The sequence below is a fragment of the Pomacea canaliculata genome, linkage group LG1 (assembly GCF_003073045.1).
Source record: "Pomacea canaliculata isolate SZHN2017 linkage group LG1, ASM307304v1, whole genome shotgun sequence".
Lineage (NCBI taxonomy): Eukaryota > Metazoa > Mollusca > Gastropoda > Architaenioglossa > Ampullariidae > Pomacea > Pomacea canaliculata.
The window spans coordinates 25,934,595-25,947,550 of NC_037590.1; the positions used below are offsets into that span (position 1 = coordinate 25,934,595).

At 39.3% G+C, this 12,956-nt stretch overlaps 1 protein-coding gene across 4 annotated transcripts in view; it reads left to right on the plus strand.

Moving 5' to 3' along the window:
• The window catches only part of LOC112559703 (lethal(2) giant larvae protein homolog 1-like), a 103,707-nt gene that overhangs the window by 68,628 nt on the left and 22,123 nt on the right, over window positions 1-12,956 (plus strand). For all 4 annotated transcript variants that reach the window (XM_025231068.1, XM_025231041.1, XM_025231050.1 and 1 more), the window contains 3 exons: window positions 1,753-2,033; window positions 5,990-6,095; window positions 11,493-11,613. In XM_025231068.1, coding sequence (XP_025086853.1) covers window positions 1,753-2,033; window positions 5,990-6,095; window positions 11,493-11,613 — 508 coding nt within the window. The remainder of the gene's footprint in view (window positions 1-1,752; window positions 2,034-5,989; window positions 6,096-11,492; window positions 11,614-12,956) is intronic.

The window sequence follows — 12,956 nt, forward strand, 5'->3', positions numbered from 1 at the left end:
ACACATTTAATGTTTAGGAAATTAAATAGTGACGAAATTTGAATGAAACAAGAAAAATAGCACTACTCCCTCACCGCATTACCCTCTCCTATGGCTGTCTGACGGGCTTGTGAGATGACAGACTGGACCAGCAGATTAAATCCAAATGGGTTACATCACAAAGTTCGTAAATCTAAGGTGGTTAATGCCACATCACTTGTATCAGTGAAGCTGATATATTCCTATGGAATCAATACCTACACCACACCATAGAATACGAGGTGATGTCTGGGCTACACCTTATACGGTTAAACGTTGTAGATCAACGCCGATGATCGTTAACGAATCTATAATCCTTCAGAAGTAAACCACGATGGCCAATGCCACATCACTTGTATGGGTGAAGTCGATACACTCCTATCGAATCCATACACCTCAGAATACAAGCGATGACCTCTCACAGATGAACGTTGTGCTAACGTTGAAGGCCGTTAACGCAGTGATAACCCTTTTCAGAGCTCTTGTCTCACTGCTTACTCGTTCTTGTCTGTCCTGAGAAACCTTAGATCCACTAACTTAACTAGCTCTTTTCCTACTTCTGACCAATCAGGCCCTTGGCGACCAGGTAACTTGGACGGCCTCTTAACAGTCTTTCTTGGAGACTGTGCCGACCAATCATACGCACAATGTTGCAGGGTCGACATGGCTTCTGCCTCAATTGACTACAGTCACCCTAGTTAGGCTGTGCCAAGCTCACTTACGTCAACTTCATACATGACGTAAAAGAATGAGTCGCGCGGAGCCGCGTCAGCGCTCGCGCGACTGCTCTTCCCCGACAACAAAGAGAATTAACAAAAATAGGAATCTAACTAGATTCGCCTGAATCGCGAATCATTACATAGACAATGAGGATGAAGTGAGAGATTACGTGAGAGAGAATGTTAAAGAGGCCTGGCCCCGTTTTCTTGTGGTGGAGGGCATGGAGAAGGCCCAGCTGCTCTCTTCCCTGTCACCTTTTGCAATAGTAAAATGGTTTAGAAACATATCTACACACTTTTCTGCTGTTAGAAATCTGCACTCTGGACAATTTCTGGTCCAGTGTGCAAATCAGAAAGTGTCTCAGGCCCTGCACCAATAAACGGAAAACATTGTGTCGACCGGCTCGTAAAGGTAACTCTTCATGTATCTCTCAACTCTTCAAGGGGGGTCATTCGTTGCCCTGACCTTTCTGGAATGTCAGAAGTTGGCATCAAATCAGAACTGGCACCCCAGGGTGGGGTAACAGCGGTACAGAGGATCATCCTGAGTCCCAGTGTGTCAAGCTATGTAACACAAAATCCCCAAAGAACAAGAATACCACACCACAGATAGACAAGAACACAAAAACAAAACCAAAATCACCAGAAAAACCCACTACTCAGCAGAAAACATCTGGGACTACCATAGCACTCTCTTGATGTTATAGCATTGCAGGAGACTCTTCTACCTTTTACCTCTTTTTTTCCTTCAAAGGCTTTCAAATTTTACGTCAGGACTCACAGACTGATGTATCATATGAAAGTCTTTGTTTTCCACCATTTCAGAAAAGAGCAACAGTGTCTTACCAACAAAAATATTTTTTAATGGATAGCTCATTGTTTTTCATGGTTACATCTACTCCACAGGCTGCTTTTTTAAAAAAATTATAAAGTCCAGTTTCTTAAACTATAAATTAAAAATAGTGTACGTTTGTATTGTTATGTCTAGCAGAAGATTGTTTTATTACATTTTCAGGAGCCAACAGTCCTTCACTCTGGATAGGCACAAATGGAGGACATGTGTACATTTTTATCCTTTCTGTACCCACAAGTGACAAACGATCAAGTCATCCAGTTGGAAGCCAACTGGCCAAGGAAATAAAACTGAAGCATCACGCTCCTGTCATAAATATAGCCGTCATGGATGGAAAAAATCACATCTTACCAGCACCTTTTGAGGTGATCCATGAACACGCTAAAGCACCAGATATGGGAGGACAACATTCTGCAATAATTTGTTCTGAGGAACAACTAAAGGTACTAAGACATGGATAGATGCATTTTTGCCTAAATTAGCTTACCTAGAGATGATCACTCAGTAGTGTTGTTGATGCAGTAAAACTTCTCTATTAAAACTGGTTAAACTCCATCAAAATCCGGTTGTAACTGAGAGGGTCATAGGTGGGACATCAGTCAGTCTGCTTTCATTCCATAACTCGAGTAACCATAATTTTTAACACCTATAAATTCAATTCATTTATTTAAATGTCGAAATAAAACTTAAAGATCATATCAGAGTGCTTTTCTTTGTTGTTTTCGCTTTCACTTGGTCTTGCTTATTTTGCCGTTTACCATAACTCTCCATGTAAAAGCTATCAGTCAATACATGTCCACCCTTGTAAATAAAAATGCTCTCTTAAAATGCCCTATTTATACTTTTGAATGTGGTTTCTGCAAAAAGTCACGATAATGCACAGTCTGTCACAAGAATTTTATTGTTTGTGAAACATAATGACCTCTGCAAAAGTAGTTAATAAGCTTAATTGATGTGCGCTGATAAAGAGACAAGAATGAATGATAGAAGAGGGATGGGGACAGTAATTTTGACCAAAAACCTTACCGCTCTGACCTCCTGCCTGAGTCAAATGGATCCTGCCATTAGCAAACCATCCCAAATGAATGCTCGAGCAGTGACTTCTGTTTCATAATAACCGAACATCTGGATATATACCTTTAACCTCCAGACTAAAGAATGACTTAAAATACTTGCGGAAGTCATGTTTATGTGTGATTGTTATTGAATTTTAATAGACCATCTGCACATACATGTAATATGGCCCTTCAAAATAAAGAATAATGATGACAACAGCTTTTTTTTTAAAGAGAAAATTACCTTATTCACAGTTGTGTGATTTGTTTTCTGAATGTACATTGCCAAGTGACCATTTTGTTAAATAAGATGGTGACTGCCTCTCTCTGGCTGGGTGACTGAGCTAGCCCACCCCTTTTTTCTTATGCTTTTCCTTTTCTCACTTACCTGGCCCTTTCATCTATATTCTTCTCATCATAACATCTCCCTGACATACTACAGTTTTATCCTTCCTTTCTTCTGTCTACACAGGACTTTCTCCTGTCTTCTTGTTTCCCACCATGCCCTTCTTTTGATGTCATTTTTCTCTGTGGCTTCTTTAGGCCCCCCCTGCGTTTGCCGTGCAGGGCGACCCATGAGACTTCTAGACGGGAGGTTGGTGTGGCCAAGACCAATCAACCAGTTGGTTGTGTATTGACTTAGCTTTGCTAGAAGGCTGCGGCTGGGGTCAGTCTGGTCTTTATGCTTGGAAGGCCAGAGTATATTCCTTGTATCCCTGGTGCGACCCAGCTGAAAATGCCCTAAGTGGTACTGCCCGGTCACATTGCCTTGTTTGACCCCGTGGTGGGTGGGGAGCATAAAGAATGAAGCAAATCCTTTCTATCATGGCACCAAAAAACAAAAAAAAAACTTGGAAAAGCGTGCGACAAGATGAATCTTCAGATAGGATGAGGAGAGAGAAAAAGCGTGAGAAAGAATTTTTAGGGGGCCTGGCCCCATTCTCTTGTGGCAGAGGGTGCAGAGCCAACCCAGCGGCGATCATCCCTCTACCCTTTTCGAAGGAGATCTCAGCGGTGCAGTCATCCTAAAGAAGGAAGGAACATCTATTCCTACCAATACACACTTCATAACTTTCTGTCTGCCCAAAATACCTGACTTCACTGAGGTTGGGTATTTTGCAGGTCAAAGTCTCTTTATTCATACCTTTAGTGTTGCGCTGTTTCAATTGTCAGCTTTACGGTTATGAAGTCATGACTAGTGCCTTTTTCAGTCTCTCTAGAATTACCCTTGATAGAACTAATTGAATCTGTAAGGCGCATGTACATGGATTCCAAAACAAACCTACAGTCAAATACATCTATACAAGAAACGTAGGCAAAATGAGACCCTAGAAGTGAAAGGCTCTACATACTTTGTAATTTCATTATCTATTCAACTCTAAAAAATTGGCTGCCCAAGGTACAAATAATTTATCACCTTACTATACTCACAGTTCTGATGTCAGTCGGGCTCGAATCTCCACCTCTGCATCCCCGGTGTTTGCCATTTTGGACCCAAGATAGGTGAAATTGTGAACTTCCTCAATCTCTTCTCCATTTAGTTTGATGCTGTCTTGGATTCTGGCGTTCACTCTCATACTTTTCATTTTCCTTGCACTGACCTTCAAGCCAAGGTTTCTAGCTGTTTCTGAGAAGGCATTTCCTGCATGTCTTAGTGGCGATGTGACAACAGGGCAATGTCATCAGCAAAGTCCAAGTCTTCCATCATTGTTGTTGCTGTCATCGTCATGGTCCATCTGATCCCTCTCCTCTTGCTGTCGGTGGAAGTCTTCATGATCCAGTCCATGGCCAGGATGAAGAGGAATGGCGGCAGAATGCAGCCATGCTTCACCCCAATACTGACGTTGAAGGGGTCTGTGAGCTCCGTGTCACAGACAACCTGGGATTTGAAATCGCTGTACAGCATTGCAATGACCTGAACAAGTTTTGCAGGGACTCCGTAATGCCTCAGGATCTTCCATAAGGACTTGCGGTGGATGCTGTCAAAAGCCTTCTCCAGGTCGATGAAATTGATGTGCAGTGGTGTGTTCCACTCATTGCTCTGCTCCAGTGGATCAGAAAAGAGACATGGAAGAAAAAAGAAGAGAGAAAGTCAGCCAAACAAAAAATCAACAGCATTAGATCTGAACGCCTGAAGGAAAAACACAGACAAAAATATACAAAACTAAACAAAGATGTAAAGAAGATGACAAAATCCAACAAAGAGACTACACAGAGAAAGTGGCAAATGAAGCTGAAAAAGCAGCAAGGAAAAATGACTTGAAGACACTGTACAAACAGCTAAACAACAGGGTTTAAGAAAAGTGATGTGCCAGTGAAAGACATAAACAGTAATGTTATCGAGGGAGAAAACTACAGCGCTGGAGGGAGCATTTTGAGTCAGTTCTGAACAGACCAGGTCCCCCTCAGCTTGCAGACATCCAGCCAGCAGTTAAAGACCTTGACATCTGCATAGATCCGCCAAGCCTGGAAGAAGTGACAGCAGCAATCAAGGCAATGAAGAGCAGCAAAGCACCAGTGGCAGATAGAATAACAGCAGAGGTGTTGAAAGCAGATGTGAATGTGACAGCTCCCATGCTGACTGAAATCTTCAGGCAAGTTTGTGAATCAGGGCAGCTCCCTGCAGCGTGGAAGACAGGGCTCATCTTCAAATTACCCAAGAAAAGAGATCTTGGAGACTGCAATAATTGGAGGGGCATAACACTTTTTACCCTCACCAGCAAGGTCTTCAGCAAGATTGTTTTGTCAAGACTGACAGCAACTCTTGAGAAAGACCTCCGACCGCAGCAAGCAGGATTTCGCCCTGGGCGATTCTGCTCCAAACACATCATTCTGCGACAGATTCTGGAGTGCTGCATACCCCTATCACTAAATATTATTTACTCACTTTCTAATACATAGCTATGAAATAGACATAAAAGACAATCCACTTCATAATTATAATTACTTTATACTAAGCCACTGAATAGATTTTTGAGGAAGATGCCGTGACATAGCTTGCCATTACAGATGCTGCCTTCAAAGTATTTTGGGATCGGTATATGCATTTTCACACATCTGGATGAGATTTTTTTGTACCTTCATTTCTTATAGTGGGACTTCCTAGCTCTAATATGGGTAGGGTACTAAAAATCTCTCTTGGAGCAGGAATTTACATACCAGGAGCTTCTGATTTTGAGGTTAAGCTGTAGTTATTCAAGCATGTGTCCTTCCTAACATAGTTTTAAAGGTCAAACGAGCAAAAAAAAAACCAACAAACCATGGTAGCTGTATGATAGGAACAACAACAACATGAAACAAGTTTGTTTGGGTGTACTTAAGTGCATGCATTTGTGTACTTACAGGTGTTTACTTTACCTGCTTTAAAGCCGAGATGGAAGAACAAGATCACTGCAGTTGATGGTGCACGCCTGAGACGTACATCTTTTGTTGCATTTAGAAGCAAAAGGGGTATGGAAACAGATTTCTGCAAGTTTATTTGTTTTCAAATATGTAGCACAAGACTCATGAACAAAAATGACTCATGCTTATTTATTCCATCCTATGGCTGGAACTGTGATGTGAATAGGAGGATTTGCAGCCTTACAGTTTTTCCGCTGGATTGAGCAAGCTGAGCAAGATTGAGCAAACTTCTGGTTTCATCCTGTTTTTCATTCTAGACATAATGTTTGCATGTTGTGTTGCTTATCTCCCTGTATGTTGCCCTGATATAGCCTTAGTTGCTGGCTCGGCATAAAACACCAGTATCTCGCTCTCTACCTCTATGTATGTGTTCTTATTCTGTGATCTTCATTTTTATTATTATTTCTTTCAACTGCCATTTGTGCACACATTATCTGTATGTGCTTTGACTCAGGTGCATGCTTGTGTAGCTATTAGAGTTTTGTCTCAAGGTAAAGACATTATGGAATACCAGAAAAAGAGGGAGGGCTGTGTAAAGAAAAGGTGAAAGTGTAAAATGAGAGGTTACCAAGACAACATTTTTCTCCATGGTGGGGCTTGATCCCTTTGAAAATAATTTTAGTTAAAGAATAATGATGAGGGAACAGATACAGAGGCTTTTGACCAGGCCTTGTATGCAGGAAGCCTCAATTAGACTATCGTTTGATACAGCATTGCATTGCATCAGAATTTTCACATACTATCATAACGATAATCCATTCAGGGCTTCATGCATATGAGGCCAGAATATACTCAGTTTTGTGTCATGTTATCTGTGAAGAAGTACTCTTTACACTTTGCAAGCTTGCTTTGTCTTGTGCAACTACTGCTAACTCATAACCCCATAATTTAATTAGGTGTCTTAGAATAATGCTAACTTTACTCATATCTAGGTATAAGTGCATAAGTGAGACAGAAGTACTTGAGAGATATGATTTCAGACCTTGCTTCAAGCAAAGATAATGTTTTGTCTAGATTTAGTAACTGCTTACAAGGCTAGAGATGCTCACCTTAATGTTGAGTTTGAAATTACATTAATAAGCCCCTTAAGTTTTAAAACTTTTGATTAGTTTGAGAAAATGTGGTTATCTTGTTGCTTCTGCTCTTACCTTTTTGCATCAAGAGGTCCACAAGCATTTTGTGTTCATCACCTGGTGTAAATTGGATGACAGACCTTGAGCATAGCTTAGTAGGTTCCTCTCATGCACTTCTATTTCATAGATTTTATTTTTATTTCTTAAGTTTGTGATTTTGTAAATTTACTTATATATTATTGGAGGTTTTTTCCTAAGCCCCTTGATTTTTAAAACTTTTGATTAGTTTAAGAAGCCACAGGGTTATCTTTTAGTTTGCACATCCGCCATTTTGCATCAAGAGATAATAAACTCTGCTCTGTGTCCATCACTTGGTGTGGCAGCAAATGACACAGACACAGAAAGCTGGATGATGTTTTGGTCAAGTTTTGTTTTATGACAACTGTTGATGGAAAGTCATCGTAGGAAGATCTTAACCCTCTTAGCATGATATAAAAATATAACATTATAATTACTGGCTTATAACTGAAGATTGTGAAGATGACAGACTAATGATTGAGAGTTTTACAAATCAATTTATAAGATGACACAATTCCAAATATGGATGTTCTTCAGGTGTCCCTTTACTTTCCTATGCCTACCTAGTCCAGGCATCATGAGCCACTAATTACCTTTACTACTACACACAGCAGACTACACTCATCTACACACACTTGCCACTTATCTTTTTACACTAAAGTCTCTTGCCACTGTAGGGCCCTCCAATGTTCCTGATGTCTGAGAATCTGTTGATATCACTTCATCAAACATTGTGGCCTCCTTCACGAGCGCTGAGACTTCTGGTACTGCTGCATGCCACCACATGTCTGTCTCGTCCCTTGAGGCCAGACTGCTGACTGAAGCTTAATCAGCACCTAATGAGGAACCAACCCTTATATGTCAGCCTCTGTCCCTGCTGTTTGCGACCAAACAGCTAATTAAAGCTTTGGTTCTGTCCACCCTGACTGCGGGTACCATTTTGTTGCAAGGTGTTTTGGTCCCGCTGGAAAGTGGCTCGCGTCACTCAACCATTCCTTCTAAGTAAAAGCACCCTGAGCATATGAGAAGTACCAATTTGTCGCAAGGTTCTTAGGTCCCTTGGGCTCATCTTGGGACAGACCAGTCCTGGTTGTTGACAGAAGTCTTTGCCCATGTGATATCAGCGTCACTCTTTCACTGTATTTAGTCTGTCAGCTGAAACAGAGTAACAGTGCACAGCACATGGAGCAAGCAGTATGAACTGGAGTTTGGCTGTAAGTCATTGTGCCCATCTGTCCTAGAAATACGAAGCAGTTGCCAGGACACCAAAAGTGTGATCTTGTAATCAATGCGAGTTTAAACTGGCAGCCAGTGAAGTTTGTGGAGGAAGGGTAGTATAGTCTGTATGGAAGACAAAACATGCATGATTTTAAGCCCTTTGATTCTTTTCTAGTAAGTGGTTAGAGAGATCAATGAGATAAAAGCTGCAATAATTTGGCCAAGACAATATAAAAGCAGACATTAAGCTTTTTGACAGATATTGGCAGGAATGGTTGGATGCAACTGATCCTGCAAAGATTTTAAAAAAAAATATACTTGCAGATTGCATTGATGTGAGGTTCATGAGACAGCAATGTTTGGATGAATGCATGGAGATTCCTGACAGTCTGAGAAAGAGAGGTGTTGAAAATAAAAAAAGTCAAAGATGGCTCAAATTTCAGTACATTTTCCAGTCGTTTTGACCACCCTCTCACTGGCCAGCTCCATACCATTCATGCAGCCTTTCTTGTCACAACAAGGGCGTTGTCTTCATTTGTATCCCAGGCAATGCTGTAGTGGACTGGTTGCCAGTCTCCTGGTCAGTTGCAGTCACTAGTGTCATCTGACTTCAATCCCTGTGGCAATTCCACTGGGACACTGTGGGCAAGAACAAGTTACATGCCATCCTTCCCTGTCTTTCTGACCACCCACCTTCAATGTGCTATGTGCAGTGGGAGGATGTAGAAGTTAGTAGACTTTTGGATTGTGGGATTACCTATTCCAGGCATTCCCACCTTTTATGAGGCAAACCCCCACCAGTTTGTCCTTGGTGTTAGGGACCTTTTCCTGTTAAACATATTTTAATTACCGTCCTGGCATTCAGAGTATCTGCCAGCAATTTTTTTACAGCATGCTCTTTTCTTCCTTGTTTAGGTCCATCTCATCAGCAGCTATTTTTTTCATGTTTAAAGATGGTAGGGCTTTGCCATAGGATGTAAGCTTTTAATGTTTTCTAAATTTGGGTTTAAGGTTCTGAATTAACAGTAGTCTTCTGGGTCAAAACACCCTTTTAATATCTTACCTACCCTTGTTACATTATCCTTACCTGTATTAGATTTGGGGGGTGGGTTATTGTTAGTGGTGGTGTTATTGTATTACCTGGGGATCTTGTTTTCAACCCTTGTAACATATTTTTACTTTCTCGCGTAGTCATAAAGCCTCAGTTGCAGGCAAGGTGTAAAAAAACAAACAGCCAACCATCATTGGCAGCAATTAACTGTCTGAGACTAGAGTGTGCTCTGGAGAATTAAAATACTGAGTTTTATAAAAGCATCTGAAGGTTCATCTGTGTAGATATTAACAATTCTTTTGTCTTTCAACAAAACTGAACTAATTTCATAATTTGTTGCATGATGTTATTTTACCTATTCTTATATCTTTTCTTGCCTACTCTATGACTTTGTTGGAAGAGTCAGGTGAAGCATGGTGGCTGTTGGAATGTGTTGTGTTAAACATATTTTGTACATTATATGGGAACATGTACAAAAGCCTTTTTATCAAAATAATAACCATATGTTAATAGATATATTATACCTTTCCTGGCAAAGAGATCAGTGTTCTTGAAGAAAAGAGAAATAACTGAGAGCTACAAAAACAAAATATGGGGTTGGGAAGGGAAGAGAAGACGGGAAAGATAGGGGTAAAAGAGGGTCTCAAGGGGATACATTTATTTTACTGTCTTTAAAGCTGTGAAGCTGTACTTTCAAGTTTAAGGTTTTAGAATGTAGCTTAGTTTTCCGAGTGGTCTTTTCAGCAGATTGTTTTTCTTCTTTTTGTATCTGCTGCCATTATTTATATTTTATGGCTTTACACTTTTTTAATTGATGTATCATTAAGCAGTCTTGGTTTTTTTTTTTTTCTTTCAACTGCCAACTCTTTCTTGAATTTATTTAATAGACACAAATGAAGGAGATGCTGATTAGATTCTTTGTTTTGTACATTGAATTTAATCTTGGTTCAAGACATTTTTATGAATCTGCTTATAGAAAAAAAAACATTTCAATGAGTAAAATTTATTATTTCAAACTTTATGTTATGAAATATTTAATTGCTAATTACTATGTGTTTTTATGTTGCTGTGAGAATTTTTTGTTTTTTGCTGTGATATCTTGTAAACGAGATTTTTATATACTGTCACACATTTCTTCATCGATTTACTTAACCAGAGATGCTAATGTTACCACACAGTATTCTTTCAAAGTTAAGAAAGAGACTATCTAGAGATTTCATAATTCTTTTGCATCAAAGTTCTTTTAAATTTGGGTTTACACCCAATGATACCAGTGTAACATTTTGCTTCAAGCTACTTTGATCTAAAAAAATGGTTGCACATCAAATTCTAACACAGAACAACCATTAGGTGTTGATGTGAAAAAGGCAAATCAAATTGAATTAAAAAATCTAAAGGCATTAAAAAGTAAATGGCAAGGAACCAGGATTTATAATGAGTGGGTCCACATGCATGCTAAAAAATGAAAGTGACAAAGATTAACATGCATAGATCAACTAATACCAATAAAGAAGATTTATCAAAATTTATTTATTTTGTGGTCGAATCATTGACTCTATGGAGTGATTGAATTGACCACGGACAAGTTAACTCTTGGAGTGATCAAATCACCTAGCCCTCAGAAAAAATGTTTTCTCTGAATTAATATCATTTTTGTCTCAGCTATTTTGATTAAGGGTATTGGAAGCCAATTACAGTTGTGCCAAAGGTGAAGAATTCATCTGGTGTAACAACAGGTCAAGAAAGAAAACCATTTGCTTTCAGTGACTTAAATGTAACTGCAAATCTAAGTCAATGTAGTGTAGCAGCAATGGTGTGCCCAGAAGTAAAATATTCTCTAAAGGTCACACTGTTATAAAGGCTTCAGCATTGCTTGCTTTTCAGTTAGTATGGCAGCATTGTCAAGAGCAATGTTTCAAGCCTTTGGTATAGAGATAGAATGAGCATAAAGTGATAATTGAGTAAAGTAATACGTTGCAAAATCTGCAGTTTAACAGAAAATGAGCTACTTTGTGTGTTTTTCAGCTGACAACTATTCTGAATTTGATATAGCCTGTCTTAATAATCTTGGGGAGCTGGCAATATATTCTGTGGCCTCTTTGCGGCGTCAGATGATTACTTCAGCCATCAAAAAAGAAGATATTAAGTAAGTGTTGACCATAGCCGTTGCATTATTGTGTGAATGTTTACATTTTTTGATAGTGCTCATTTGTCTTTTAATAAATGAAGCTGTCCTAATAAAAACAGTCAAATTTCTTCTGCATAAAATGATAAAACTGTTCCAAAGCTGACTACCTAAAACCATCAATATTCAAGAGGCCAACGATCCCTTTGCATTACCTGTCAGGAATACTGGCTTTATTGTCACTGATAACATGGCCCTTGACAGATAAGTTGCAGCTGTTTGTTGGTCAGCTTATTAAGAGCTCTTTAAGATTAGTGCCATCCACTGACAGACCTTTCTTGACAGACCACTAACACTTGTCTGTCCATTCATTCTGTCAGGGCCTGATCATTGTAATTCCTTGTTCCTGGACTGCCTTGCATACCTTGAAAGTATAGAACTCTGCTACACTTCTGATGCTTAAAGCAAGGAAGTGAATCATGTTACTCCCTACTTTTTTTCTCATATTCACATTCAGTGCAAGTTGTCTGTACTTTATTTCTTTGAAGGCACTTGCCTCACCTATTTCTATAACTTCTTTCCCCTTACATCCCAAGCAGAAAACATCACTTTTCATCTGACCAGCACATTATCTACTGCTGTCACCCAACAATAATACATGGTCATTGGTTTTGTTGGTGCAGCAGAGTATCATTAGGTCCTTTAAATGTGCATTAAAAACATCTTTTCTATGAGCACTACTCTAATTGTCCTCTTATTGCTACCAATCAGCTCTCTCTCTCTCTTTTCTTTTATATCTGATAATTAGTCAGGGCGACATTCATTTGTTGCATACTTTTTTAAAGCTAATTCCCTGTTGTTACTGTCTGTTACACCTGTGTCTTCACTGTCTTTTGTACTTTATCGTTGCTACTATGGGCCTGTTCTTATGCCAGGGGTTGAATAGCTAGCCTTTCTCTGAGCAGGCTTACTCATTTCTTGATTACTTTCTTTGTCTTTTGAGGCCCTGCATCAATGGGACAGAAAAAAGTTTTTGGACAGACCTATTAACTCATTCGATAGGGGGAAAAGCAAAATGATTCATCATTTAGAACCGGAGTGGTGTCACTGAGTACATTTTTTTTACATGCTTGCACCTATTAACCTACAGTAAAAATAACTTTCATTACACACTATTTTAGAGAGCATTTTTTAAAAACATTGAAGTGATAGTGCTGTGACTTGCAAGAAATGTTATTTTTTGTTTTCTTGTGCTAAATTCAGATAAAAGATGGTAACTGGGTACAAATCAATGTGAATTTGAGTAACTGGCAACCATCTTGAACATGGTACTTGACTAGTTGACTCATTGCCCACTTTTAAAT